This window comes from Amblyraja radiata, chromosome 31, assembly GCF_010909765.2.
Source record: "Amblyraja radiata isolate CabotCenter1 chromosome 31, sAmbRad1.1.pri, whole genome shotgun sequence".
NCBI lineage: Eukaryota > Metazoa > Chordata > Chondrichthyes > Rajiformes > Rajidae > Amblyraja > Amblyraja radiata.
This window is the reverse complement of record NC_045986.1, coordinates 14,011,647-14,038,604: the sequence shown is the minus strand read 5'-3', so window position 1 is coordinate 14,038,604 and position 26,958 is coordinate 14,011,647. Positions and strand designations below refer to the sequence as shown.

General features: G+C 47.0%; 1 protein-coding gene across 8 annotated transcripts in view; it reads right to left on the bottom strand.

The window, feature by feature from the left end:
* Positions 1 to 26,958, bottom strand: part of agrn (agrin) — a 481,438-nt gene that overhangs the window by 116,893 nt on the left and 337,587 nt on the right. For all 8 annotated transcript variants that reach the window (XM_033048563.1, XM_033048565.1, XM_033048564.1 and 5 more), the window contains 3 exons: positions 26,213 to 26,437; positions 23,232 to 23,438; positions 11,897 to 12,118 (listed from right to left, as the gene is read on the bottom strand). In XM_033048563.1, the coding sequence (XP_032904454.1) occupies positions 11,897 to 12,118; positions 23,232 to 23,438; positions 26,213 to 26,437 (654 nt within the window). The remainder of the gene's footprint in view (positions 1 to 11,896; positions 12,119 to 23,231; positions 23,439 to 26,212; positions 26,438 to 26,958) is intronic.

Here is a 26,958-nt window from a genome sequence, read left to right as displayed (position 1 = left end):
ACGGAAAGCAGGTCTCCCCACTACACACCTACGAGGGACAATCGAGAGCACATTAACCTACGGCATCACTTCCTGGTTCGGGAGCTGCAAGGCGTACGAGCGGCACCAACTAGACAGGATTGTGAAGACCGCCAGCAGGATTATTGGTGCTCCACTCCCTTTCCTGCTGGACATCTACAGGAAGAGATGTATCAGCAGAGCCATCTCCATCATCAAAGACTCCTACCACCCATCGCATCACATATTCTCCATCCTGCCATCTGGGAAGAGGTACAGGAGCATTAGCTGCAAAACCAGCAGGATGCTCCTCAGCTTCTTCCCGCAAGCTATAAGACTGATAAACGGACTTTGCCCCCTGCCAAAGTATCGCGCACCAACCACCAACCTGGACACACGGCAGCAGAGCCACTGTCGTGCCGCTGCCGATCGGAACGCCTGTTGATGTTTAGTAGAGAGTAGAGTGTTTAATTTGTTCATGATATATGTATTTTTATTTCTATTTATTTTTTACTGCACACTGAATGGACACTGGTTGAGCAAGATTTTTTTGTTTCCTCTGGGTATGCGAGTACCCAGGAAAATGACAATAAAGATATACTACTTCCTGAAGGGTGCCTGAATAAAAGATTCTCTTCGATTAGAAACTTTGGGGAGTGAGACCAGATCCAAACAACTTAAACCACTGACAGGTCAGCATAAACCATGGGGAAGTGAGAAAGTTTCATCGTGGGATTGAGATATAACTAATTACGTGGGCGATGAAGGTAAGATTTCGTACAATCTTAAGAGATGCTGCCTGTCCCGCTGAGTTATGCCAGCATTTTGTGTCTATCTTAAGTGTAAACCAGCATCTGCAGTTCCTTCCGACACATTAAACTCTCCTCTGTCTGCATGCGACCCACATCACTCCATTCCTTGCATATCCATGTGCCTATCTAACAACCTGTTATATGCCACTGTCCTTTCTGCCTTCCCAACCACCCTTCTGTATGAAACACTTGCCCTGCACATCTCCTTTACAATTTGCCCCTCTCACCACATCGCTAGGCCCGCTAGTCACCTGAACCTTATTCGCCAACTTTCTTTCTCCCAAACTTTCCTTTCTCTTCTCTAAACACCGATTAGGTCTTTGTAAAACAAATACCCACCATCGTGCACAGCTGGCAGTGAAAATCTATTCATCTCCAGCCTCAGACGGCAAAATAACTCCCCGCTGCGAGTGAAAATGAAAATATCCACAAACCCAATCGAAGAGAGGAAGGTTTCTGTGCAAGATCCACAAGTCTTGCTGAGCTGTTTGTTGCCACAGCAACGCCAGTCAGAAACACACCGGGAATGAGAGAGATGGTGAGAGTGAGACAGACAGAGGGAGAGAAACAGATGGGGAGGGAGGGGGAGAGAGAGAGGGGGGGAGGGGGGGAGACAGAGGGTGGGGGGAGACAGGGGGAGGGAGATAGAGGGGGGAAAGGGGGGGAAGCGAAGAGAACGGGGGAGGGGAGCGAGAGAGGAGGGGTGAGTGGGGGAGAGGAGGAGGGGGGAGCGGGGGGAGGAGGGGCAGGAGAGAGAGAGGGGGAAAGAGAGGGGTTAAGCGAGAGATCGATGGTTGCGGGGAGGTGGGATTGGAGCGGGGGGGAGGGATCCGGGGATTGGAGAGAGGGGGGAGGGGAGACAGGGGGGAAAGAGGGGGAGAGAGAGGGGGAGAGAGAGAGGGGGGGAGAGACAGAGAAAAAAATGTGAATGCCTCTCTGACAAATATTTTACACTAAACAACAAAGATGGAGCATAGAACAGTACAGCTCTGAAACAGGCCCTTCGGCTCACCAAAGATAGACACAAAATGCTGGAGTTACTCAGGACTGCGGGACAGGCAGCATCTCTGGAGAGAAGGAATGGGTGACGTTTCGGGTCGAGACCCTTCTTCAGGCTGAGGGCTCACTATTTCTGTGCTTAACATGATGCCAAATGAAACCAATCTCAGCTGCCTGCATATAATCTATATCTGTGTTTCAGAAGGAACTGCAGATGCTGGAAAATTGAAGGTAGACAAAAGTGCTGGAGAAACTCAGCGAGTGCAGTAAAACGTTGCCTATTTCTTTCACTCCATAGATGCTGCTGCTCCCGCTGAGTTTCTCCAGCACTTTTGTCTACCTATGATCCATATCTGTTCATTCCGTGCATATCAATTTTTCTATCTAACAGCCTCTGAAACGCCACTAGTGTATCTGCCTCCACCACCATCCAACAGTGTATTCCGGGCCCCCGCCGTGCTCTGTGAGGAAAACCTGCCCCGCAAATCTCCTTTAAACTTTCCTTGTCTCACTTTAACGGTATGCTCTCTGGTCTTTGACATTTCCTCCCTGGAAAAAAAGGATATGGACCTAATGCGGGCAATTGGGATCAGTGTAAGATTGGCATGAACGTGGTGGCCCAAAGGACTCTGTCGGGACGACAGATGGCACAATGGGCTAAGTGTTCGGCTGGCAACCGGAAGGTAGCCGGTTCGAATCCCGCTTGGAGTGCATACTGTCGTTGTGTCCTTGGGCAAGACACTTCACCCACCTTTGCCTGTGTGTGAATGTGTGTGAATGTGTGTGAGTGATTGGTGGTGGTCGGAGGGGCCGTAGGCGCAGATTGGCAGCCACGCTTCCGTCAGTCTGCCCCAGGGCAGCTGTGGCTACAGAAGTAGCTTACCACCACCGAGTGTGACTGAGGAGTGAATGAATAATGCGATGTAAAGCGCCTTGTGTATTAGAAAGGCGCTATATAAATCCCATCCATTATTATTATTATTGTTTCCGTGCTGTATGTCTATGTGACTAATCAGCACCAGCGATGGATTTTCCTCAAGGATAGGCACAAAATGCTGGAGTGACTCTGCGGGGCAGGCAGCATCTTTGGAGGAAAGGAATGGGCGAGGTTTCAGGTCGGAAGCCTTCTTCTGACCGAAAGTAGTGGTGGAGGCGGGCGGGGTGGGGGGAGGGTGGGGAATATAAGGCGGAGGCGAGAAAAGACCAGAACAGATCAGGGCCGGCAACAGATGACCTCAGGGAGGGTGGAGCCCACAATGGCCCATTGTTGGCTGGGGTAGATGTGATTGCAAGAGGGATACAAGAATGTGAACAGTTGAACTGGTGGGATGACTGGGGCGAGGGAGGGGGGGGGGGGGGGGAGAGAGAGAGGAGGGGAGGGAATGCAGGAGTTGCTTGAAATTAGAGAGATCAACGTTCATACCGCTGGGTTGATTTTGCTCCTTTCCCCAATGTCCCTGTTGGCATTTAAAGGCTGTCGGACCACTTATCCTGGGCTTTTAAACCATGGCAGCTGGAAAGGTATTGCCATGAGTCCAGGCTACAAGTAGTTCAGAAGGGGAAGGAAAGCTTTCTCCATCTTCAACACGGACCTGACCCTCTAAACTATCAGAACCTACCCTCTTTGATCAGATCCTCAAATGAAAACTCCAGTGCTTCCCTCTCTTAAAAAAAAAACATACCACGTAATTCCCCTTCACTGCTTTTTGCCTGTAAACCTGCATGTTTTCTCTTTGAAGTACAAATCTATTTTCGCTTGAAGGCCACTATTCTATTCAATATTCAAGGGCAAAACTGAATAGCCATCAGTACAAGGCATTCATTCAGCCTCTCCTGTTTGCTCCAAATCCACACCATACCTGGCCTTAAACGTGTAACACTGTTTTTCTCTCTTTGCAGCTTGGTTTGGGAACAGCTCTGCCCAAGGCCACAAGCAATTGCAGAGTTGTGAATGCAACCCAGTCCATCACACAGACTGAACTTCCCACCAATGACTCCATCTACACTTTACGCTGCCTCAGAAAAGCAGTCAATATAATCAAGATCCTTTCGCATTTCTTTTTCTCCCTGCTCCCGTTGGGCAGAAGGTACAAATGTTTGCAAGAACGTACCACCAGACTCACAAACTCTGATATCAGACTTCTGAACGGTCCTTAGGGCACAGTCCCGATTCTCCAACCTACCTCATTGTAGACATTGAACTTTTTCTCTGGAACTGCTATGCTACAATGCTAAGTACTACATTCTGACTCTGGTATCTTTCTGTTTGATTTCCTGTTATAATTCCCCACGTAAATCTCCACATGTTGTACTTTTCGATGGCTTGATTGTATTTATGTACAATATATTATCTAATTTTTTTAGTTTAGAGATACAGATACAGCACGGATTCAGTCCCTTCGGCCCAACAAGTCCGTGCCGACCAGCAATCCCTGCACATTAACACTGTCCTACACACTAGGGACAATTTACACATACACCAAGCCAATTAGCCTACATACCTGTACGTCTTTGGAGTGTGGGAGGAAGCCGAAGATCTCGGAAGAAAACCCACGCAAGTCACGGGGAGAACGTACAAACTCTACACAAGACAGCACCCGTAGTCGGGATCGAACCTGGGTCTCCGGCGCTGCAAGTGCTGTAAGGCAACAACTCAACCGCTGCGCCACCGTGCCGCTCACTATAAAGGCATTCCACTGTACCTTGGTACATGTGATGGTAATAGACCCAAGCCTTAGCATGATGGTGCAAGTGGGTTAATGTCCTGCTTTGAGTCAATGGAAATGGCTTTCGATATGCACATGAATACAACGGTGTAGCTAGTAGAGTTGTACGGGATTGTTATGCGAAGGACATCCTTCAGGAATTATGATGGTTGCAGCCATTAATCTAAATGAGAATCTGTCTTCACAAACTAGTTAAAAATGTAATCTACAATCAGTAATCCGCTCTGAGATTAATTTAGTGTAGTTTAGTTGCGAGATACAGCACGGGATCAGGCCCTTTGGTCCATGGAGTCCATGCCAACTATCGATCACCTGTTCACACTCGTTCTATGTTCTCCCACTTCCCCTCCACATTAGGGGCCAAATTACAGAGGTCAATTAACCTACGAACCTGCATGTCTTTGGGGTGTGGGAGGAAACCGGGACGCCCAGAGGAAACTCACGCAGTCACAGGGGGATCGTGCCAACTCTACATAGACAGCACCCAAAGTCAGGATCGAACACGGGTTCCTCATGTTGTGAGGCAGCAACTCTACCATCAACAGGTTAGTTTGTGAGTGAACGTGGACATCGGCATATTTCATCACTCAGCCAATAATTAGGATGTTTGTGGAGATACAAGAGACTGCAGATGCTTGAATCTTGAACAAAACACAAAGTGCTGGAGGAACTCAGGGGGTCAGGCAGCACTTGGGCGGAGATTGGACAGGCGACGTTTCGGGTCAGGAACCTTCTGCAGACTGATTCTATTTAGTGTTCTCAGAATGCCATTCTCACAACCCTATTTCTGAGTGTCTGGGATTTCTGTCCTCAGAAGCTGTTAGACCATTAACCTGTTCACTGCCACCCTGGAGTATACTTGGGTTATGGCAAATAGTGGGGAAAAAAATTGGCAGTGAACAGGTTAATATGAACTTGTCTCAACAATAGTGTTTGATGACCTTGTTAGCTGGGATTGGCTTCCGTTATAACTATGCAATTCCATGGAACCATTTCACTGCACCCAAAATACTGATATAAACTGTGCAATTGTAGCCATTGAGCTTATATTCAACCCCCTTCAGCTATCTGTGCTCTTAAAGAGTATGAGACCTTGGTACTGAATCAAGTCATTTACGTCTAGCGCTCCAGTTTTTGTGCAGGTCATTACAAACCACAATAGAGCTGCTGCCTCATAGCTCCCCTGACATGGGCTCATTTCTGACCGCCGGTGCTGCTGGTGTGGAGTTTGCATGTTCTCCCTGCGAACCACCGGGTGCTCCGGTTTCCTCCCACATCCTAACGATAGGTTTTGTTTGTGTGCTATCCTATCAGATCAGATCATAATGGCCCGAAACGTCACCCATTCCTTCTCTCCAGAGATGCTGCCTGGCCCACTGAGTTACTCCAGCATTTTGTGTCCATCTTCAATTTAAACCAGCATCTGCAGTTTTCTTCCTACACACTGTTCACTTCAACCTGCTTCTCATATAGGTGGATGGTAGAAAACTGGGAGGGGGGAAGGGAAGGGGGAGAGTTGATGGGAATGGGGGAGAGAATCCATGACAGGGAAAATTAGAGGAGGAGTGAGATTGCTCAGTAAGGTGGCACGGCCTTGATGGGCCGAATAGCCTCTTTACTGCAATGACATTGGGAAATGTGTGGTCGAGGTTAAGCATGTGCCCAAAGAATGGCAATAAAACGACTGGACCCACTGCATCTGGGGGTCAGGAATCAGAAACTTCAGAACTAAAATGTGTATCAAGCAGTCGATGCTTTCCACAGACAATTAATGACATTGTCATCTTCACACACTCTCAGTTTTAAAAATTGTTTTTTCTCCGAATGCTCATTTTTCAAACAATACAGGAATGAGAGAATTATTCATCATGGACCGAAAATGGGCTCGTCCATTAATCAATCCTTTTTTCTGTGGCCTAGATTAATTGTACCACAGGGAGTGTCAGATTTCCCCTCCTCCCCCCCCCCCCCCCCCCCCCCCCCCAGCCTCCGCTGTGCCAAGAAAAAAAACCTAAGCCCTAGTCCGTCACTCCTCACAACTTGAACGTTCCATCTCTTTCAAACTCACCCCCCCCCTGTGACTTTAAAGCCTCTAATCTTTGATATTCCCATCCTAGGAAAATATTTCTGATGTTTATCTATATACCTCATAATTTTATATACTTCTATCAGGTCTTTCCTCAAACACCGATGCTCCAGAGATAACAATCCAAGTTTGTCCAACTTGTTTACATTTGTCCAATCTGCATTCCGATAAACCTCTTCTGCATCCATATTGCATCCAAGTTCCATATTCCAAGCACACAAAACTCCCAATGCGACCCTACCAAAGCTGTGACATAACGTCCTGACTCTTATACTCAATGCCCCGACCGATGAAGACAAGAATGCCACAGATCTTCTTCATCACTCGATCTACTTGTGTTGCTACTTTCAGGGAAACTGTGGACTTGGACACCATGATCCATCTCTATAGCAATGCCGTTAAGAGTCTTGCCATCTGGGCTGAACATAACACTCACTTAAACATCTACTCGGCCATTCAATCTGATCCTGGCTGATCTACTCCTGGCCTCAACTATGCCAGATGTCAACAGCCCATAAACCCTGATCTCTCAAAATGTCATCTACCACCACGTCAAGTACAAGTCTGAAGAAGGGTCTCGACCCGAAACGTCACCCATTCCTTCTCTTCAGAGATGCTGCCTGCCCCGCTGAGTTACTCCAGCATTTTGTGTCTACCTTTGGTGTAAACCAGCATCTGCAGTTCCTTCCTACACACCTCTAATTAGCTGGTCTATGTAATTTCTGGGGGCAGGGAATTCCAGAGATTCACCACCCTCTATGAGAAGGAATTTCGATGTACTGTAACTCTAGTTCAAATGACCATGCTTGATCTTTAAATTACTTCTAATCAACTCTATACTTTCCCAACATTCAATGGCACTTGATTGACTGCAATATTATGCACATTTGGACATCTACCAAGTTCAGTTTTGTTTACTTTAGAGATACAGAATGGAAACAGGCCTTTGGGCCCACCAATCCCCGCACATTAACACTATCCTACACACAAGGGACAATTTTACATGGATACTAACCCTAACTTAATGATGTTCCAAACAGTTGATTTGGTAAACCCAAGGTTTGGCTGATGTCTCTAACAGTTTTATTCTTGATTCTTGATTCTGTCTCATAATGGCTTATTTGACTTTCATTGGCAAAACTTTGGTCCTCATGTTGATAAACAGCAATAAAAATTCCAACGGTGCTGAAAAGACTGATGGAATGACTAGGTGCTGAGAGCTCTCTTATACCTGCATTAAGGAGGCATTTAAACACACCTGAGCAATTACAAACACCTATGAAACCATGTTTCCCAAACATTATGGTGCCCTGAAATGGGGGGACTATGTATAAACACAGCTGTAATTTCTACATTGGGAAACCAAAATATATAAAAATGGCCTTCATTAAAATCTGACAATGTGCACTTTAACCATATGTGATTTTTTCTATTACAAATCTCAAATTGTGGAGTATGGAGGCAAATGAATAAATGATGGGTCTTTGTCCCAAACATTATGGAGGGCACTGTATGTGTCATATGTTGCCTGCAATTTGCCAAGTGGCCACAGATGGGATGCGGAGTAACATTGCCAACCCAGCACAACCTTCTACATGTAACTTGCCTACTTGTGGGCTGCTGCCCACGTCACACAAAGAGTGCCGAATGACCTTGCCATCACAAAGCATCGCCCTTCAACCTGGTGACGCCGTGCTTCAAATGGGCAAGGCTGCCAGCATCTATTCCTTCTGGATATTCCAGCTGTCGGAGCCAGTCCCTCGCTCCCCGCCACTTGCTCTCACTAACACGGGCGACCTTGAGTGTCAGCCGGTGCTCCTGTGTTTCAGTCCGAGACCATCTGGGCTGCAAAGCCCATGCTGTTAATCCAAAACCATTCAGCGTCTCCTCGAGAAGCCTTTCATGCTTCAGAAGTGCAGAAGGAATGCAGCAAAAGTGTGGAAGACAGATCCATTTTTTTTAACGGAATGACAATAGACAATAGACAATAGGTGCAGGAGTAGGCCATTTGGCCCTTCGAGCCAGCACCGCCATTCAATGTGATCATGGCTGATCATCCCCAATCAGTACCCCGTTCCTGCCTTCTCCCCATATCCCCTGACTCCGCTATCTTTAAGAGCCCTATCTAGCTCTCTCTTGAAAGCATCCAGAGAACCTGCCTCCACCACCCTCTGAGGCAGAGAATTCCACAGACTCACCACTCTCTGTGAGTCGGTTTGTCAAGGAGGACTCTCTCTAACCTCTACAGGTGCACAGTAGAGAGCATGCTGACCGGTTGCATCGTGGCTTGGTTTGGCAACTTGAGCGCCATGGAGAGGAAGACTTCAAAAGGTAGTAAACACTGCCCAGTCCATCATCGGTTCTGACCTTCCTTCCATCGAGGGGATCTATCGAAGTCGCTGCCTCAAAAAGGCTGGCAATATCATCAAGGACCCACACCATCCTGGCCACACACTCATCTCCCTGCTACCTTCAGGTAGAAAGTACAGGAGCCTGAAGACTGCAACGACCAGGCTCAGGAATAACTACTTCCCCACAGCCATCAGGCTATTAAACCTGGCTCGGACAAAACTCTGAACATTAATAGCCCATTATCTGTTATTTGCACTTCATCAGTTTATTTATTCATGCGTGTATATATATATATAATGATATATGGACACACTGATCTGTTTTGTAGTCATGCCTACTATGTTCTGTTGTGCTGAAGCAAAGCAAGAATTTCATTGTCCTATCAGGGACACATGACAATAAACTCACTTGAATCTTGAAAAAGTGTTTCCTAATCTCCGTTCTCAATGGCTTACTCTTCATTCTTAAATTGTGTCTCCTGGTTCTTGACTCCCCCAACATCGGGAACATGTTTCCTGCCTCTAGCGTGTCCAAGCCCTTAACAATCTTATATGTTTCAATGAGATTCCCTCCCATCCTTCTAAATTCCAGAGTGTACAAGCCCAGCTGCTCCTTTCTCTCAGCATATGACAGTCCCGCCATCCCGGGAATTAACCTTGTAAACCTACGCTGCACTCCCTCAATAGCAAGAATGTCCTTTCTCAAATTAGGGGACCAAAACTGCACACAATACTCCCGGTGTGGTTTCACTTGGGCCCTGTACAACTGCAGAAGGACCTCTTTGCTCCTATATAATGGGGACAGACAAAGACAAAAGGAGACTAATGTAGAGTTGCCAACGTCTCCCCCGACTATTCCAAAACGTTCAGAAGCTAACAACACTAGGGGAATCAAAACGTTTCTTTTTCGTTTTCATTCGGGCGGCACAGTGGTGCAGCAGGTGGAGCTGCTGCCTCACAGTGCCAAAGACCCGGGTTTGACCCTGATCTCGGGTGCTGTCTGTGTGGAGTTTGCATGTTCTCTCCCCCTGTGAACCGCGTGGGCTGCTTCTGGGTGCTCCAGTTTCCTCCCACAGCCCAAGGTTACAACCTCCATACAGACAGCACCAGTAGTCAGGATCGAACCTGGGTCTCTGGTGCTGTTAGGCAGCTACTCTACCGCTGTGCCATTGTGCAGCCCTAAAGCTGCTCCTTGTCCACCGAGCCCTAAGCTGCATCTCAACGTCGCATTGACGACGGTTTACCTTAAAGTGATGAAACATCGAGAGGAGTTGAATCCATCCTTTGAAATGGAATCGGGGAATGAGTTGCAGAGGAAGGGCGAGGAGTCATGGGGAAGAGAAGCCTTCTGGTGATGCTTATATTATTGAACAAACTGGAGGCAGAGTACTATTACTACAGGAATCTGTATGGGAGAACAGGAGGCAAAGATCTCTAAACTAAACTAAACATTACCACTTCAATCTCAATGGTTCAATGGTTCGTTATTATCACGTGCACCAAGGTCCAATGAAATTATTTTTTAGCATACGGATCAGTAAGATTATTGCCGTAAATCTGTACGGAAGAACGGGAGACGAGAGATATTACCGCTGGGATCTGTACGACAACACTGGTAGGGTTAGATTGACAATCCATACTTTGGGCCAAGTGATGTTGCACCTACCTCCTTGGACTCTGCCCACACTGACCTGGGACAAAGGCTCCCCAAGTGACAACTGACCCCAGGTAGTGAAGGCTTGTCCCCTCCTCCCCTCCCCTCCCCTCCAACTCACCTCCGATGGAAGAAATCCAAGAGTGGTTCTAAATCCCGTCAAAGCTGTTCTTAAATGTATTTGGTCATTGCAAAACCATTAAAATTGAATTAAGTAGCTTATAAAAATCAAAATCATTAGGCATCTTTAATTAAGGAAAATGCAGTAAACTTCAGAGGCAAGAAAACATTGAAATAAATCAAGCCATTAAAGGCTCATTAATTTGGATAGTTAAGTTTGTTTTCTAACTTCCACCTGACCCCTACTTCATTAATCCAGTGCTGCCAAGACGCCAGGGTTTAAATTGAGAAAATAAGAAATGACATAACTCCTTGGGACAAGATCAGATTTTTCAGAGAATTGGAAGTTGCAAGATGGCGCCGAGATGTGGCGATTCTCTTTGTGTTGTTCCAGAGAAGGATCTGGCGTAGTCATGTGTAGAACGATCTGACTGTACTGCATGCGGAATAAGCTCTTCACTGTATTTCTGCACATGTGACAATAACATGTGCCACACACACTGCTGGCCTCTGATCTTGTGCTAGGACCTACCTATTGTATCATTCAGGTTTAGTTTAGTTTCGAGGTACAGCGCGGAAACAGGCCCTTCGGCCCACCGAGTCCACACCGACCTGCAATCCCTGCAGACTAACACTATCCTACAGACACACGGGACAATTTACAATTATACCATGCCATTTAACCAACAAATGTATAGCATACATCTTTGGAGTGTGGGAGGAAACCGAAGATCTCGATGAAAACCCACGCAGGTCACAGGGAGAACGTACAAACTCCGTACAGACAAGCGCCGGTAGTCGGGATCGAACCCGGGGTCTCTGGCGCTGTAAGGCAGCAACTTTACCCGCTGCACCACTGTGCCGCCCGGTGATCTCTGATCGAGTGCTCGGACCAGTCTATTGCAGGATTGAAGCAGGATCGGATCTAGTTACTGGACACCCACTGGCCTTACAAATGTGACTCTCCTGAAACTATCAGCAAACCCAGATACCTGCGCTTCACAGTCACAATATAATGACCTTGGGGTTTAAACAAGAGTGATTTTCAAGAACACAATTCCACCCATTATTACAAAATGTAACGGTCGGGCAGGGAAACAAAATCAAAGCGTTCATTTGGCAGAGTCACCAGGAATAATGGTTTGGCTTACCGCAAGGACCCTTGTGCTTGATGGTGATGTGCTTTTTCAGGATGCAAGCCATGGCTTCCAATTCACACTCGTTGCCGTAGATGTGCTCGTCGCTGCCGCAGACAGGCTCGTACACGCTCTGGCAGCTCTGCTGACACTCACACACAGCTTGGTTATTCTTCACAATGCATTTGGACCCAAAATCACACACTACGTTCACGCATGGACTTAGATTGTAAAGGTCTGTTTGAAGAGATCAGGCAGGACATTAAGGTTTAAACACATGCATTTCCCCTTGCAGTGGCTTGGCTAACAAAATGACCCAAACAATCAAACCCACACAGCCATTAGGTCACCCATCCAAGTCTCCAAACCGGGACAGGGACACCCCCTCTGCTCAAGAGTTGCAGGATCTCTGGTCCAAGATGCTTGCCCCAGCCTTGGGAGATGGCCCATGTCGTTTTGGAAGCCTCACTCTCTTTTGGAAGCCTCCTTCCTACACCTCTCTCTTTGTAATTTGCTTGTTTGGGTTTCCAGAGATTTAGAGAGTTGTTGCCTCTCCAGGAAATACAATTGGATTTGTCAGCATTGACGGAAGAATGGGCAAAACTGAAATCTAAAGAGAAATTCTGGAGATGCCACAGGTCTGGTTTAATCTGTGGGGACATGGAGAGGGAGGGAGGGGGCGAGGGGGAGAGAGAGAGATAGAGAGAGGGACATGGGGAGGGAAGGAGAGGGGGGGTGGGGGGGGGGGGGCAGGAGGAAAAAGGGAGAGGGAAGGGAAATGAAAAGGAAAAGGGGGGGGGGGGGGGGGGAGACCGAGAGAGAGAGGGGACGAAGTGTGGGAAAATGGTGGGAGAGCGATAGAGACAAATAGATAGATAGATAGATAGATAGATAGATAGATAGATAGATAGATAGATAGATAGATAGATAGATAGATAGATAGATAGATAGACTGATGGACGGACGGACAGACAGACAGAGACAGACAGACAGATAGATAAATAGATAGTTAGGTAATAAATAGAGAGAGATTGATAGATAGAGAGAGAGATCAATAGAGAAATGCAGAGAAAGAGAGATGGATAAGATAAATAGACAGCATACATAGAGATGAAGAAAGATGAGAGGGAGAGGGGGGGGGGAGAGAAAGAGAGAGAGAGAGAGAGAGAGAGAGAGTGTGGTGGTGGTGGGGGGGGGGGGGAGAGCTTCAGCCTGCATCCTGGCAGTGTTTGAATTCAGCTTTATGGCCCTCCAACTCCAAAGTAACCTGAGGACAACAAATACGGACATTCCTGTTTTAATTTTGTTTCCATGTTCCTGGTGGGGGATGTTTAATACAGTCAAACCATATTAAAGTAGCAATATACAAAAATATCCCTTGCTGGGACAGGAGCTAAATTTGTAAAGCTGGTACAGCATTTGCAGAAAGATAATATCACTTGCATTAATTGTACTGCTACTGAGGTGATAATAACTCCTGTTACATTAAGATCTCAACAAATTAAAAAACGTCTATAATTTCGGTAGATTGTCCTCTGGGTGTTTGGGGGTGGGAAAATGGGAATATCCGGGCCTTGATTAGAGTCAGAGTCACACAACGTGTAAACAGGCCCTTTAAAAGCGCATTCACAAAGCTGGTCAACGATGTCTATTAGAGCCTATGCTGCAGTTGTACGAGACGTCGGTGAAGCCATTTTTGGAATAGTGTGTTCTGATTTGGTCACCCTGCTATAAGATGGATGTCATTAAGAAGGAAAGAGGACAGAGCAGATTTAACAGGATGATGCCAGGGCCTGCGGGCTTGAGCTGTAGAGAAAGGTTGAGCAGGCTCGGACTTTATTCCTTGGAGCACAGGAGGCTGAGGGGTGATTTTATAGAGGGGTCAAAAATCATGAGGGGAATAGATAGGGTGTCTTTCCCAGGGTAGGGGAATCAAGAACTAGAAGTCAGACATTTAAGGTAAGACGGGTAAGATTTAACATGAACCTAAGAGGCAACATTTTTACTCAGAGTGTGGTGGGTATATGGAATGAGCTGCCAGAGGATGCAGTTGAGACAGATACTATAACAGCATTTAAAATACACTGGATAGGAATGGTTTAGAGGGATATGGGTCAAACATGGTTAAATGGGACTGGTTTAGATAGGGCACCTTGGTTGCATGGATGAGTTGGGCCGAAGGGCCTGCTTCCATGCTCAAATTTCTCTAATATCAATAACAAGAATTGTGAACGAGAGGAGATAGGATTGAGGTGAAGGTAAGATTTTATAGGGGTAACTTTTACACACCAAGGGTTGTGGGTGTATGGAACAAGCTGCCAGAGGAGGTAGTTGAGGCAGGGACTATCACAACATTTAAAAAACAGTTAAGACAGGTACAGGGACAGGACAGGTTTGGAAGGATATGGACTAAACGCGGGCAGGTGGGAATAGTGTAGCTGGGACATGTTGGACGGTGTGGGCAAGTTGGGCCGAAGGGCCTGTTTCCACACTGTATCACTCCATGACTTTAACAGCAAGCTTAAAATAAAACATTATAGCATTGGCTTGGCAAAAAGGGATAAGAGACTGGAGAATGTCCCCTAATATTACAGTGACATCTCAGGTGGTTATTAAACTTGTGTAGGAAGGAACTGCAAATGCTGGTTTACACCGAAGATAGACACAAAGCGCTGGAGTAACTCTGGCTTGAATCTGGATTGAATTAAAACAGCAAGACGGAGGCTTGTTAAATGTGTAACCAAGTCCTGGCTAGGCTAGTACTGGACAGCACAATTCCTCAGTATCGATCGATTTGTCACATGCGATTTCAAATTATCCCTGAGGAAAGAGCTATGATAAAACTCAACAGGTTCATTTAAAAAGGTGTACCCTGGCCCACAGTTCATCATTTACCATTGAGGCATATTATAACGTGTCCCAGACATGTTTAATAACTCAGTCTGAAAAAAGGTCTCGACCAGAAAGGTCATCTATTCCTTGTCTCCAGAGACGCTGCCTGACCCGCTGAGTTACTCCAGCACTTTGTGTCTATCTTCAGTGTAAACCAGCATCTGCAGTTCTTTCCTACGCATTGTGTCTATCTGAATGAATCTTTTGAGGAATGATACAAGGCTTTGCTGGATCTAATGCTTCCCTGGCCAATATTAGCAGGCAGCAATGAGAGGGTTTTGAAAGGAATTGTCATGGCAAGCTGCTGTGCTCACTTCCTCTCATCCCACCCCACCCACTCCCCCCACTGCAGGGTCCCGACTGTGCGGCATGTCTGGAGAATGGCAGAATGGCAGCAGGCGCCTCCACCTCGCAGGGAAATGGTGCAGAGAGAAATCATTCAGCTCGGCTCCAAGCAGGCGCTGCTGTCCGTGCTCAGACTGTACGCCCGCTGCAAGATTTGCAAAGTAGAAAGTTGAATATTCTTCGCTCCGTGAACTAGTCCCGTAGTTTGCAGCGCCTTGAATGCAGCACTCGATAACATAAGACAGACACGAGTGTAGGACAGACCGATCCCAGACACACAAAGCACACAGCCAAGCACCAGGGCGTAAAAAAAACAACCTCTTCGCTTCTAATAAGTGTCCTTCTCTATCGCTTGCCTCCTCTACTGAAGGGAGGGAGGATGTTGGTTTGATGGTCGTTCTAGGCCGTACAACATCCTCCCTTTCACCTTGCGGAGAGGATGTTTCCATCAGCGGGAGAGTCCAGGACTAGAGAGCACAGCCTCAGAATTAAAGGACATAGCTTTAGAATGGAGATGAGGAGGAATTTCTTTAGCCAGAGGGTGGTGAATATGAGTAATTTGTAGCCAATGACGGCTGTGGAGGCCAGGCCGTTTGCTATTTTTAAAGCAGTGAATGATAGGTTCTTGATTAGCAAGGGTGTCGAAGGTAACGGGGCGAAGACGGGATAATGGGGTTGAGAGGGAATTATAGATCAGCCATGATCGAATGGTGGAGCAGACTCGATGGGCTGAATGGCCTAATTCTGCTCCTATGGCTTATGGGCACAAGTGGCCATTCTTCTGATGACACCCTATTCGACAGTGTGTGGTCACCTTGAAAGATTAACTGTATCTTAGCCATTTGTCCAGGAGCTGAGAAATACCTTACCAGTACCGAGCACTTTCTTTCACATAGGCATATGCTCCAGGATGTTTTACAGCTGATCTACCAGATAGACACCAGATAGTGACATTTAAGAGGCTTTTACATCGACATATAGATACGCACGGATATGGATTGCGTACAAACAGAGGAGATTATTTTAACTTGGCCTCCTGTTCAGTGTAGATACTGTGGAGGGAAGGGCCTGTCCATGTTGTTTACTAGAGAACTGCAGATGCTGGTTTAAATCGAAGGTAGACACAAAATGCTGGAGTAACTCAGCGGGTGAGACTGCATCTATGGAGAGAAGGAATTGGCAACGTTTCGGGTCGAGACCCTAAAGGGGCTGTCCCACTGTATGAGCTAATTCAAGAGCTCTCCCGAGTTAAAAAAAAAATCAAACTCGTGGTAAGCATGTAGAATGTACCTAGTGGGTACGTCGGAGCTCAGAGACGTCTCTTAGCGGCTCGTAACGCTAACGGCAGGTACTCGGGAAACGCGGTAAGCTCGGGAAGACTCGTGATGATTTTTCAACATGTTGAAAAATGTCCACGAGAGCCCCGAGTATCTACGAGCGGCTATTACTGTAATTCTCCGGGTTCGAATCTGGGGAAACTCGGGAGAACTCGTGAATTCGCTCGTACAGTGGGACAGCCCCCTAAGGTTCTCGACCCGAAGGTTCGCCAATTCCTTCTCTCCATAGATGCTGCCTCACCCGCTGAGTTACTCCAGCATTCTGTGTCTACCTTGGCCTGTTCCGTGATCTACTTTAGGATACATACGATGATGGGTTTAGGGAGTAATTAGTCAGGATATGAGTTTTCCATTCAAAGAAATGGACGAGATTGATTCAAAGAACTCCGTTGCCATTGCATTTTTTTTCTCCTGCCAGTGCTAATTGGTTATTAAGGAGGGGAAGTATGCGCTGGCTGTACTGAGCGCTGATGATAAGGAATCTGGGTGCAGTCTGCGGGGATATGAAGAGACGCTCACATTTTTATGATGAGGCATGTCACCAACGAGGCAGCATGACTCCCTAATGAGCAGCTTCTGAACAGAGGCAGGAGAGTCGCAGACATGCAAGGTTTCACCAGCCTTACCCCTTCACCATGGGCCAATGCAGTCACCTGAACGTGGACATCTGATTTATTTTATCCAATGCTATCGGCAAACGCTCTTCTTACTACATTAGAGTAATGTCCATTACTACTACATTAGAAATGCATAAAGGAATTTCTCACGAAAGGATGCCCTCTTATGACATGGTAAAGGAAGATAAGACACAAAATGCTGGAGTAACTCAGCGGGACGGGCAGCATCTCTGGGGAGAAGGAATGGGTGACGTTTCGGGTCAAGACCCTCCTCATGCTGGCTTTATATGAATCCCCCAAAATTCTTTCACGCCGTTTTCATGAAACAGAATTTGTCCAAAAGAATGTGATTCCAATTCAGGAACAGAAGATGAATATATTTTAATTAATTGAGGAGAATGGCTGACAACTACTTCACTGAAATGGAAGCATAATGTCCCAAAAGGGTTAAATTTATTTTTGTGCCATACGAATTTTGCACATCATGTCAATTTAATAAGGTCCTTAGGTAAGTGCAGACAGGAGGAAGATTTTACAGAGGGTAAGGTATTTACGGTGCTAAATCTGTTTCTCAAATGCTATCAACATTGCCCATTAGTTAAGAGAGATGGGGAGGATTGACTGATGAAAACAAAGACATGCTTCAACAACCCAGGAGGACTGAGCCCTGGTTTATGGATAAATATATTTGCTGCTGTTAGATGTCCAGCAGCCTCATTGCGCTGCAAGATAGCAATTGCTTTATTTCGGAATGATCGATGTGGAGATTCTGCTGTAACAAGCATGCTTCAAGATACTCTGTTAGCAGGTTGCCTAACGAACAACTTCAGTCTGACTTGCCGTCGATCTGTCTGATGGGCTACAGTGTTTTTTTTTTTTACACCCTTTATGCAAACTTGCATATCTGGCACAGAAAAACAGCTTGTATCTGGGTAGTTGCCACATGCACGATTTAATAAGCCATGATTCATGAGGACTTGGGGAGGAGGGGATCCATGCTCGGGAGAACGTGACTGATGCACATACACACACGCACACACACAGATACTGTAGGCTCAAAACATCCACAGCCTGCACTCCATGACACAGCTGTGCAGAAGTGCCCGATCGTTTCAAGAAACGGTTCAGGAATCATGGACCCAAGAAATCAATGATGAGCTCCCACTGCTTAGCTCTGCTTATCAACAAGTAGTCGGCTTCTGTTAATTGTAAATTGCCCCTAGTATGCAGGATAGTGCTAGTGTATGCCAGGGTTATCACTGGTCGGCGCAGATTTGGTGGGCCGAAGGGTCAGTTTCCACACTGCGTCTCTATAGTGTAACGTCTCGTGATGCTGCCTGGGACCCCCTGAGTTACTCCGGCACTATTGTGTCCTTTTGTCCAAAAGTCTGTCTTGCAAGGAGAGTCTGGATAGGCTCGGTCTTTCTTCTCTGGAGCATAGGAAGATGAGGGTGACCAAATGGAGGTCTGTAAAGTTATGAGGGGCATAGAGAATGTGAATTGCCCCCACTCTATTCCCCAGGGTAGAGGGGTCCACGTCTAGAGGGTATAGGTTTAAGATGAGAGGGGAAAGATTTTAAAGGGCAACTTTTTCACACAGAGGGTGGCGCTTGTGCAAGACAACCTGGTATCTTGTATGTTCAAGAAGGAACTGCAGATGCTGGATGATCGAACTACACATTTTGTGTAGTTTCAGCCCGAAACGTCACCTATTTCCTTCGCTCCATAGATGCTGCTGCACCCGCTGAGTTGCTCCAGCAATTTTGTGTACCTGGTATCTTGTATGTCCTGTTTGTCCCTTCATTTTAAGCTGGTCAGGCACAAGAGTGTGATGAGCTAACAGGAGGAGTTGCAGTGACTTCATCTGTATTGCAGTATTTACAAGCAACCAACTTATCCAACAAGAGATAAAATTTAAAACTTGCTTTTAAAAAATCCCAATGAAACTGGGATGAACGGTGCTGGAATGATGAATGAGGGGTAGGCCATTTAGAACTGAGACGAGGAAAAACTTTTTCACCCAGAGAGTTGTGAATTTGTGGAATTCTCTGCCTCAGGCGGCAGTGGAGGCCAATTCACTGGTTGCATTCAAAAGAGAGTTAGATAGCGCTCTTCGGGCTAGTGGAATCAAGGGATATGGGGAGAAGGCAGGAACAGGGTACTAATTATGAATGGTCAGCCATGATCACATTGAATGGCGGTGCTTGCTCTAAGGGCCGAATGGCCTACTCCTGCACCTATTATCTATGTATCTATGGCCCAGGACAGAAAGGTCAGTGCGGGAAAGGGAAAACAAGTTAAAATGGTTAGCAATCGAGAGAACCAGCAGGCCTTGGCAGACAAGAGTACTGGTGTTTGGCAGAATGGTCGCTTTTTGCTGCTTGACTCGTTGAGTCTTTCGCTCAGGATTCGAGCATTTGCATTCCACGTGTCTCTCACTTGCTCTTGCCGCCAAAGTATTTATACGGTTAATCCAGATGAGTTTCCAGTAAATGGTTTTCCCCTACAAGGTCCAGGCCATTCTGTCATATGCTGAGAGAATGGAGCGGCTGGGCTTGTATAGTCTGGAATTTAGATGGATGATATGGGATGTTATTGAAAGATAGAAGATTATTAAGGGTTTGGACACACTAGAGGCAAGAAACATGTACGAGATGCTGGGGGAGTCCAGAACCAAGGGTTACAGTTTAAGAACAAGGAGAATACCATTTAGAACGGAGATGAGGAAACACTTTTTCAGAAAGATAGTTGTGAGTCTGTGGAATTCTCTGCCTCAGTGGGCGGTGGAGGCCGGTTCTCTGGATACTTTCGAGAGCTTGATAGGGCTCTTAAAGATAGCAGAGTCAGGGGATATGGGGAGAAGGCAGGAACGGGGTACTGATTGTGGATGATCAGCCATGATCACATTGAATGGCGGTGCTGGCTCGAAGGGCCGACTGGCCTATTCCTGCACCTATTGTCTATTGTTTGGTTTTCGCCGATGTAAAGGAGGCCACATCGGGAGAAGCGAATGTGTTAGTGGTGACCTCTGCCGCACAGCCGGCCCCGTCCAGCCGCTGGGATCAATGTGTCGAGTCTTGGAGCTCAGCTGGATCAGAGCGGGGGGGGGGGCTTCTCATTAGGATGAAGTTCTGACTTCGGGGAATATTTACATGCCAGTTTGATACCAATCTGAAGGCCATGGAGTTTCACATTCCCATCTGTCAGAACGCTGCTCCGCAAATGTTGTGTGCGTGACCAGGAACAGTGGCAGCATTGTCCACACAGATGGAGTCACAGATAATGTAAAAACCTCATCAACTCACTTCAGAGGTTTTATATATATTATGTCTAATACTTCAGACACACTCACCGCACACACATGCACACTATATATATGTATACGTGTATATATGTATGTGTGTATATATATATATATATATATATATATATAATGTGTGCATATATATATATTTATAGGTACAGCAGGAAATCGACACTTCCATGCCGACCCATTGACACTAATCCTACATTCATCTTATTTTTTCATAATAAGTTCATTAGTGATAGGATTTTTGTTTTAAATCCTATTTGGTTAAATTGGTTATTTGTTGATGAAATATGCATTACAGATGAAGTCACTGCAACTCCTCCAGAAGGCTCTTCGTGTGTCTCCACTATAAAATGTGCTTTCCTAAATGCTAGCTGTATCTGTGGAGAACTTGGAGAAAGTCTTGTTCCCGCCCTCTCAGCTGCTGTTGTGTTTCAGGGTGAGGAGCAAGTGAATAAAAGTAATTGGCAAAGTGTGGTGCAGCTGCAGAATTGCTGCCTCACAGCGCCAGAGACCCAGGTTAGATCTTGACTATAGCTGCTGTTTGTACGGAGTTTGCATGTTCTCCTTGTGACCATGCGGCCTTTCTCTTGGTGCTGCGATTTCCTCCCACATTCCAAAGACCTGCAGTTTTGTAGGTCAATTGCCTTTTATAAATTGTGGATTGTCCCTTGTGTGTAAGATACTGTGGTGTATCCTAAGGTAGACAAAAATGCTGGAGAAACTCAGCGGGTGAGGCAGCATCTATGGAGCGAAGGAATAGGTGACGTTTCGGGTCTCGACCCGAAACGTCACCTATTCCTTCGCTCCATAGATGCTGCCTCACCCGCTGAGTTTCTCCAGCATTTTTGTCTACCTTCGATTTTTTCCAGCATCTGCAGTTCCTTCTTAAATGTAGTGAATCCTAATGTGGTCGCTGGCCAGCATGGACTTGGTGGGCCGAAGGGCCTGTATCTCTAATGTAAAGAAAAGTTTTGGATGTACAGCAGCAATTGGTGAACGTTTTGCCTTGTATCTGTCATTGTCAGGTTATTGTCAAGAACCACTGCTGTGTTGACACAGTGATTAAAATTGCTCCTTCTTAGCTGCAGGGCCCCCAGGGTCGATCCCGGTCTTGGTGCCTGCCTGCCTGCCAAGAGTTTGCACATTGCCTCTGTGACTGAGTGGGCATCTCTTCAGTCACCACTTTCCTCCCATTTCCCAAAGGTGTACCGGCAGATTAATTGGCTGCAGTAAGTTCGTCACGGTGTGGGTTAATGATGTGGAGGGATCTCAGGGAGGTTTGGCAGGCGTGGACGAGAGAATAAGCGGCAGGACTAGAGGGCGGCACGATGGCGCAGCAGGTGGAGCCGCTGCCACGCAGCGCCAGAGACCCGGGTTCGATCCTGATCTCGGATGCTGTCTGTGTGGAGCTTGCACGTTCTCTCTGTGACCGTGTGGGTTTCCCCGGGGTGCTCTGCTTTGCTCCCACATCTCAAGTTTGTAGGTTCATTGGCCTAAACTGCACATAGTGTGTAGGGACTTGATTTGAAGGTGGAAATAACATGAAACTAGTGTTAAAAAAAAGCCTGAGTAACACAGCGGGTCAGGCAATGTTTTGGTTTGGGCCACTTCTTCACAGATGCTGCCCGACCCGCTGAGTTGTAAACCAGCATCTGCAGTTCCTTGTGTCTCCATTGAACTAGTATGAATGGGTAATCAATGGCTGGTGTGGTCCGTGGGTCAAAGTGCCTGTTTCCATACTGGGCCTTTAAACTAAACTACAGTGGAAATAGGAGAGGGATAATAGGATTGATGCGAAGGGTCTCCTGGGATCCACATGAACCTGATGGGCCAAATGGCCATCTTCTATGCTATTCTAAGAATAAAAAGCCCACTCAGTGCCCAACGCCATCCAATCCAACCCAACTTCCGTACAACCCCATCCAGGCACGCCAATTTTGTTGGGGACGTGAGTGCACTGTACAGGCAGTGTTGCCTTTTTGAGTCTACAGTATCAGGAAAGGAAAAGCAATGCATTCTGAACAAGAAGAGGCCTCCAACCTTGCAGAAGCTCTCTAGCTCCTCGTTAGCAGAAAGTGGAAGACAAAACACATCGAGAGCTTGGGGAACGTATTACTTGAAAGATCCCAAAATAATTCACAACTCGAGAAACATTACAATTCATTGTGAGCAATCAAGAGGTCTTTGGTTCTGGAAAGAAAAGAACTGTTCTACCAGCATGTGATGAAAGGGACGGGTACTGGTGGCTTCGTTTGCTGCCATCAGTTCATTTTTCAGCAAATGTGATTGTTTTTCATGGAGGAAGTTATATACTTTAGGGTCAGCAACAACCCGAGAGAGCCCCTCACGTGGCAGCTTTTCCTGACCCTGTCCGGCAAGGCCACACCTAAGGTCGGAAGACACCTCGCGGGTAAGGTCAGAGGTGGAGAGTGATGCGCCGCTCCAACTGTGAAAGGACAGATTCCCAGACAAGACAAGACAAGTGGTCATCAGTGAGACACTGCGTACGAGAAAACACAATTGAATAAAGGAAAGGAACACCTTTGGCAAGGCAGCATGTGTATGGTCGTGGGCTGGCACTACCGGGTGTAATGGACATGCACAGTGATGGCTCGGGGAGGCGAGATGGCTGATGGGTTCAGGAGAGGGGATGGAAGGATGGTGAACAGGAACGACACTGCGACCACACGTGTTGACGGGACGACATTGGGATGCCGGAGGCGGTCACAGTCACGAGGAAGCAACACTGCACACCACGTTGTTACACAGGTCGGCACAAGAAGGGAGGTTCACACTCAGGCAGAACGGTCTGACCGCGCGGCGCGGGGCGCGCCCCTGACCCTTACCGCAAGGCCCCTGGTGCTTGACCGGGATGGAGATCTGCCCCAGGCACTCGGCCTGCTTGCGCTCGCAGTCGTTGCTGTAGCTCTGGCTGTTCTGCCCGCACACGGGTGTGTAGGCTCCGTCGCAAACGATGCGGTCGCAGGAGCAGCGCACGCTCCCTCGTAGGTTGAGGCACACGGCGCTGAACTTGCACTCCTCCTGACACATGTCTGCAACCCAGAGAGAGAGTAGATATTAATGAAGACACAAAGTGCTGGAGTCACTCAGCGGGTCAGGCAGCATCTCTGCAGAACATGGATAGGTGGCGATTTTGGATCGGGACCCTTCTTCAGACTGACTAATTGTCAACTTTTGTGGTGCATGGGTCAGGGTGGGGGAGGGGATAAAGCAGGAAGAGCGGAGGGGCAGGACAAAGCCTGCCACATAATAGGTGGAAGGTAGACAAAAAATGCTGGAGAAACGCAGCGGGTGAGGCAGCATCTATGGAGCGAAGGAATAGGCAACGTTTCGGGTCGAATTCAGCTATTAATGAAAGGGTCCAGCTATTAATCCCACAGTGCTGCACCACACAGCGGAGGCAACACAGAAGAGATGCTGGCAATAGTCTCAGGTCGGGCTGTGCCCTCACCTATCTGACACTCTCCCAGTTCCACAATGGCAGAGTAAAACCAGGGTATCAATGGACTGATTTTCAGAAGTGAATTTATTAGTCATAGAGTGATACAGTGTGGAACGAGGCCCTTCGGCCCAACTTGCACACACCGGCCAACATGTCCCAGCCACACTAGTCCCACCTGCCTGCATTTGGTCCATATCCCTCCAAACCCATCCTGTCCTTGTACCTATCTAACTGTTTCTTAAACATTGGGATAGTCCCAGTCTCCTCTGGCAGCTTGTTCTAAACACCCACCACCCTTTGTGTGAAAAAGTTACCGCTCAGATTCTTATTAAATCTTTTCCCCTTCACCTTGAACCTATGTCCTCTGGTCCTCGATTCCCCTACTCTGGGCAAGAGATTCTGTGCATCTGCCCGATTTATTCCTTTTGTGATTTTAGAACTTCATAGATAGAACAGCACATCACAGGACCAGGCTCAAGGGCCCACAATATCCACGGCAAATATAATGCTAAGCTAATTAGTTAAACTAACCTCTACTGCAAGCATGTGATCCATATTCTCTGTTCCCTGTATATCCATGTGCCTACCTAAAATCCACTTAAACACCGCTGTCCCTTTAAAGTTTGCCATCCCCGCATAATGCTATGCCCTCCTGTCTTTGATATTCCGTGGGAAAATGGTTCTGGCTATCTATGCCGCTCATAATTATATATACTTCTGTCAGATCTCCCCTCAATCTTTGATTTTTCAGAGAAAAGTTTCGCCAAACTCATGCACCGTAATCGAAACCGCATTCTGGCAAACCTCTTCTGCACCCTCTACAAATGCGCCAAGCATCAGATGAGGTTGTGGTTCAGGTATCCAGAGTTTAAAATAAAATTCAAGAAACTGAATTCAATAGTTTAGTTTAGTTTAGAGATATAGTGAGGAAATAGGCCATTCGGGTCACCTAGTCCACATTTACCGGCGATCCCTGCACATTAGCATTATCCTACACGAGGGATAATTTTCCCATTTTCACCTGTACGTCTATGGAGCGTGGGAGGAAACCGAAGTTCTCGGAGGAAACCCAAGCTGATCACGTACAAACTCCGCAAAGACAGCAGCCGTGGACAGCCAGGATGGACCCCGGGTCTCTGGCGCTGTAAGCGCTGCAAGGCAGCAACACTACCACTGCGCCACCGGGCTGCCCTAAATCCGCATGCTGACCGCATAACAAAATGGTCGGTGGAAGCCAATTAAAGTGAAAATAGTTGACTCCTTTGCTTCGGAACTGGGAAGGTCGTTGTTATCTGCGATTCACTGCTCTGTGGCTGCCCCGGGTATTCCTGGGGCAGTCAGGAGGGACATCCGCTCTGAAAATAATTACCACAAAGTGAGTGCTCCCTCCTTAGGGACAGAGAGGTGGTGTGGCCTTCGGGACAGAGAGGTGATAGGCAGCTACTGGTTGAGAAGACATGTTCTACAGTAAACCCATATCTGCCAATTAGTTTTGTTTGAGGCAGGTGAAAAATAAGTCTTGAAGGAAGTACAGAGATTTAATGTCGTCCTTTCGTGAAATTTGCCAACTGGATGAAGATAACCATCTGATTAGCTGCTGTAACTATTCGTCACATTTTTGAAGCTATATCAACCATGCAGCCCGTAAGAAATCGCTGAGAGTTGTGGATGTAGCCCAGTCCATCGCACAAACTAACCTCCTGCCATCCCCCCATGACTCCATCTATACTTCATGCTGCCTCCGGGAAAGAGACAACATAAAGAGTGACCATTAACACCCCAGTAATTTCTCCTTCTCCCCTCTTGCATCAGGTAGAAGATACAAAAGCTTGAAAGTGAATACCACCCAATCCTACCCCGCTGTCATTAAACTACTGAATGGTCTTCCCATAAACTTGGGTGTTTTCCTGACCTTCCAATCTACCTTATTGTTGATCTTGCACTTTTTATCTGCACTTTCTCTGTACCTGTAACGCTAACACTATGTCCTGTCCTCTAGTATTGCAGATTGAGAGAGAGATACAGCATGGACACAGGTTCTTTGGCCCACGCTGACCATCAATCCACCCATTTACACTAAATCTAACCCAACTTTAATCTCTCCATATTGTATTCAATCCCATCCCGGGTTCTATCACGCAACTACATACAAAGAGCAATTTACAGAAGCCAATTGTCCTACAACACGTATGTCTTTGGGATGTGGAGAGAAACCGGGTGGTCACAGGGAGAACATGCAAACTCCACACAGGCAGCAGCCGAGGTCAGTATCAAACCCAGGTCTCGGGTGCTGTGAGGCAGCAGCAATAATAAATAAATACCAATACCAATTTTAAAGACCGTCTGGAGACTGCAAGTGCTCACCTCTGGGTAGACAGGGTCCTGAGCGGATTTTCTGGAGGTTGATGCCTTTCAAAGCACCCACTCTCTCCATGATACACTTGCTGTCGTAGGTCTGACCATCGTCCGCACACACGGGCTTATCTTCTTTCGGGCAACTTTCTGGTAGCGGGAGCAGGTTGAGTTTGAGGAGTTTGGGCTGTACTCGGCACGCCTTGTTCAGGTCACTCTGGGCATCTTTGCACGGGTCTGCATGACACACAATAATAATAATAATAATAATAATAATAATAAATTTTATTTATGGTCGCCTTTCAAGAGTCTCAAGGACACCTTACAAAGATTTAGCAGGTAGAGGAAAAACATGTAAGGGGAATGAAATAAGTAGTAGACATGACTAGTACACAAAGTAAAGACAGAATTCAATTCAAAACACAATATGAGGCAATTAATGCACAGATGAAAAGGGAGGGGGACGTGGGGCTAAGGATAGGCAGAGGTGAAGAGATGGGTCTTGAGGCGGGACTGGAAGATGGTGAGGGACACGGAATTGCGGATCAGTTGGGGGAGGGAGTTCCAGAGCCTGGGAACTGCCCTGGAGAAGGCTCTGTCCCCAAAACTGCGGAGGTTGGACTTGTGGATGGAGAGGAGACCGGCTGATGTGGATCTGAGGGACCGTGAGGGTTGGTAGGGGGAGAGGAGGTCAGTGAGATATGGGGGGGCCAGATGGTGGAGGGCTTTGTAGGTGAGGATCAGGATTTTGTAGGTGA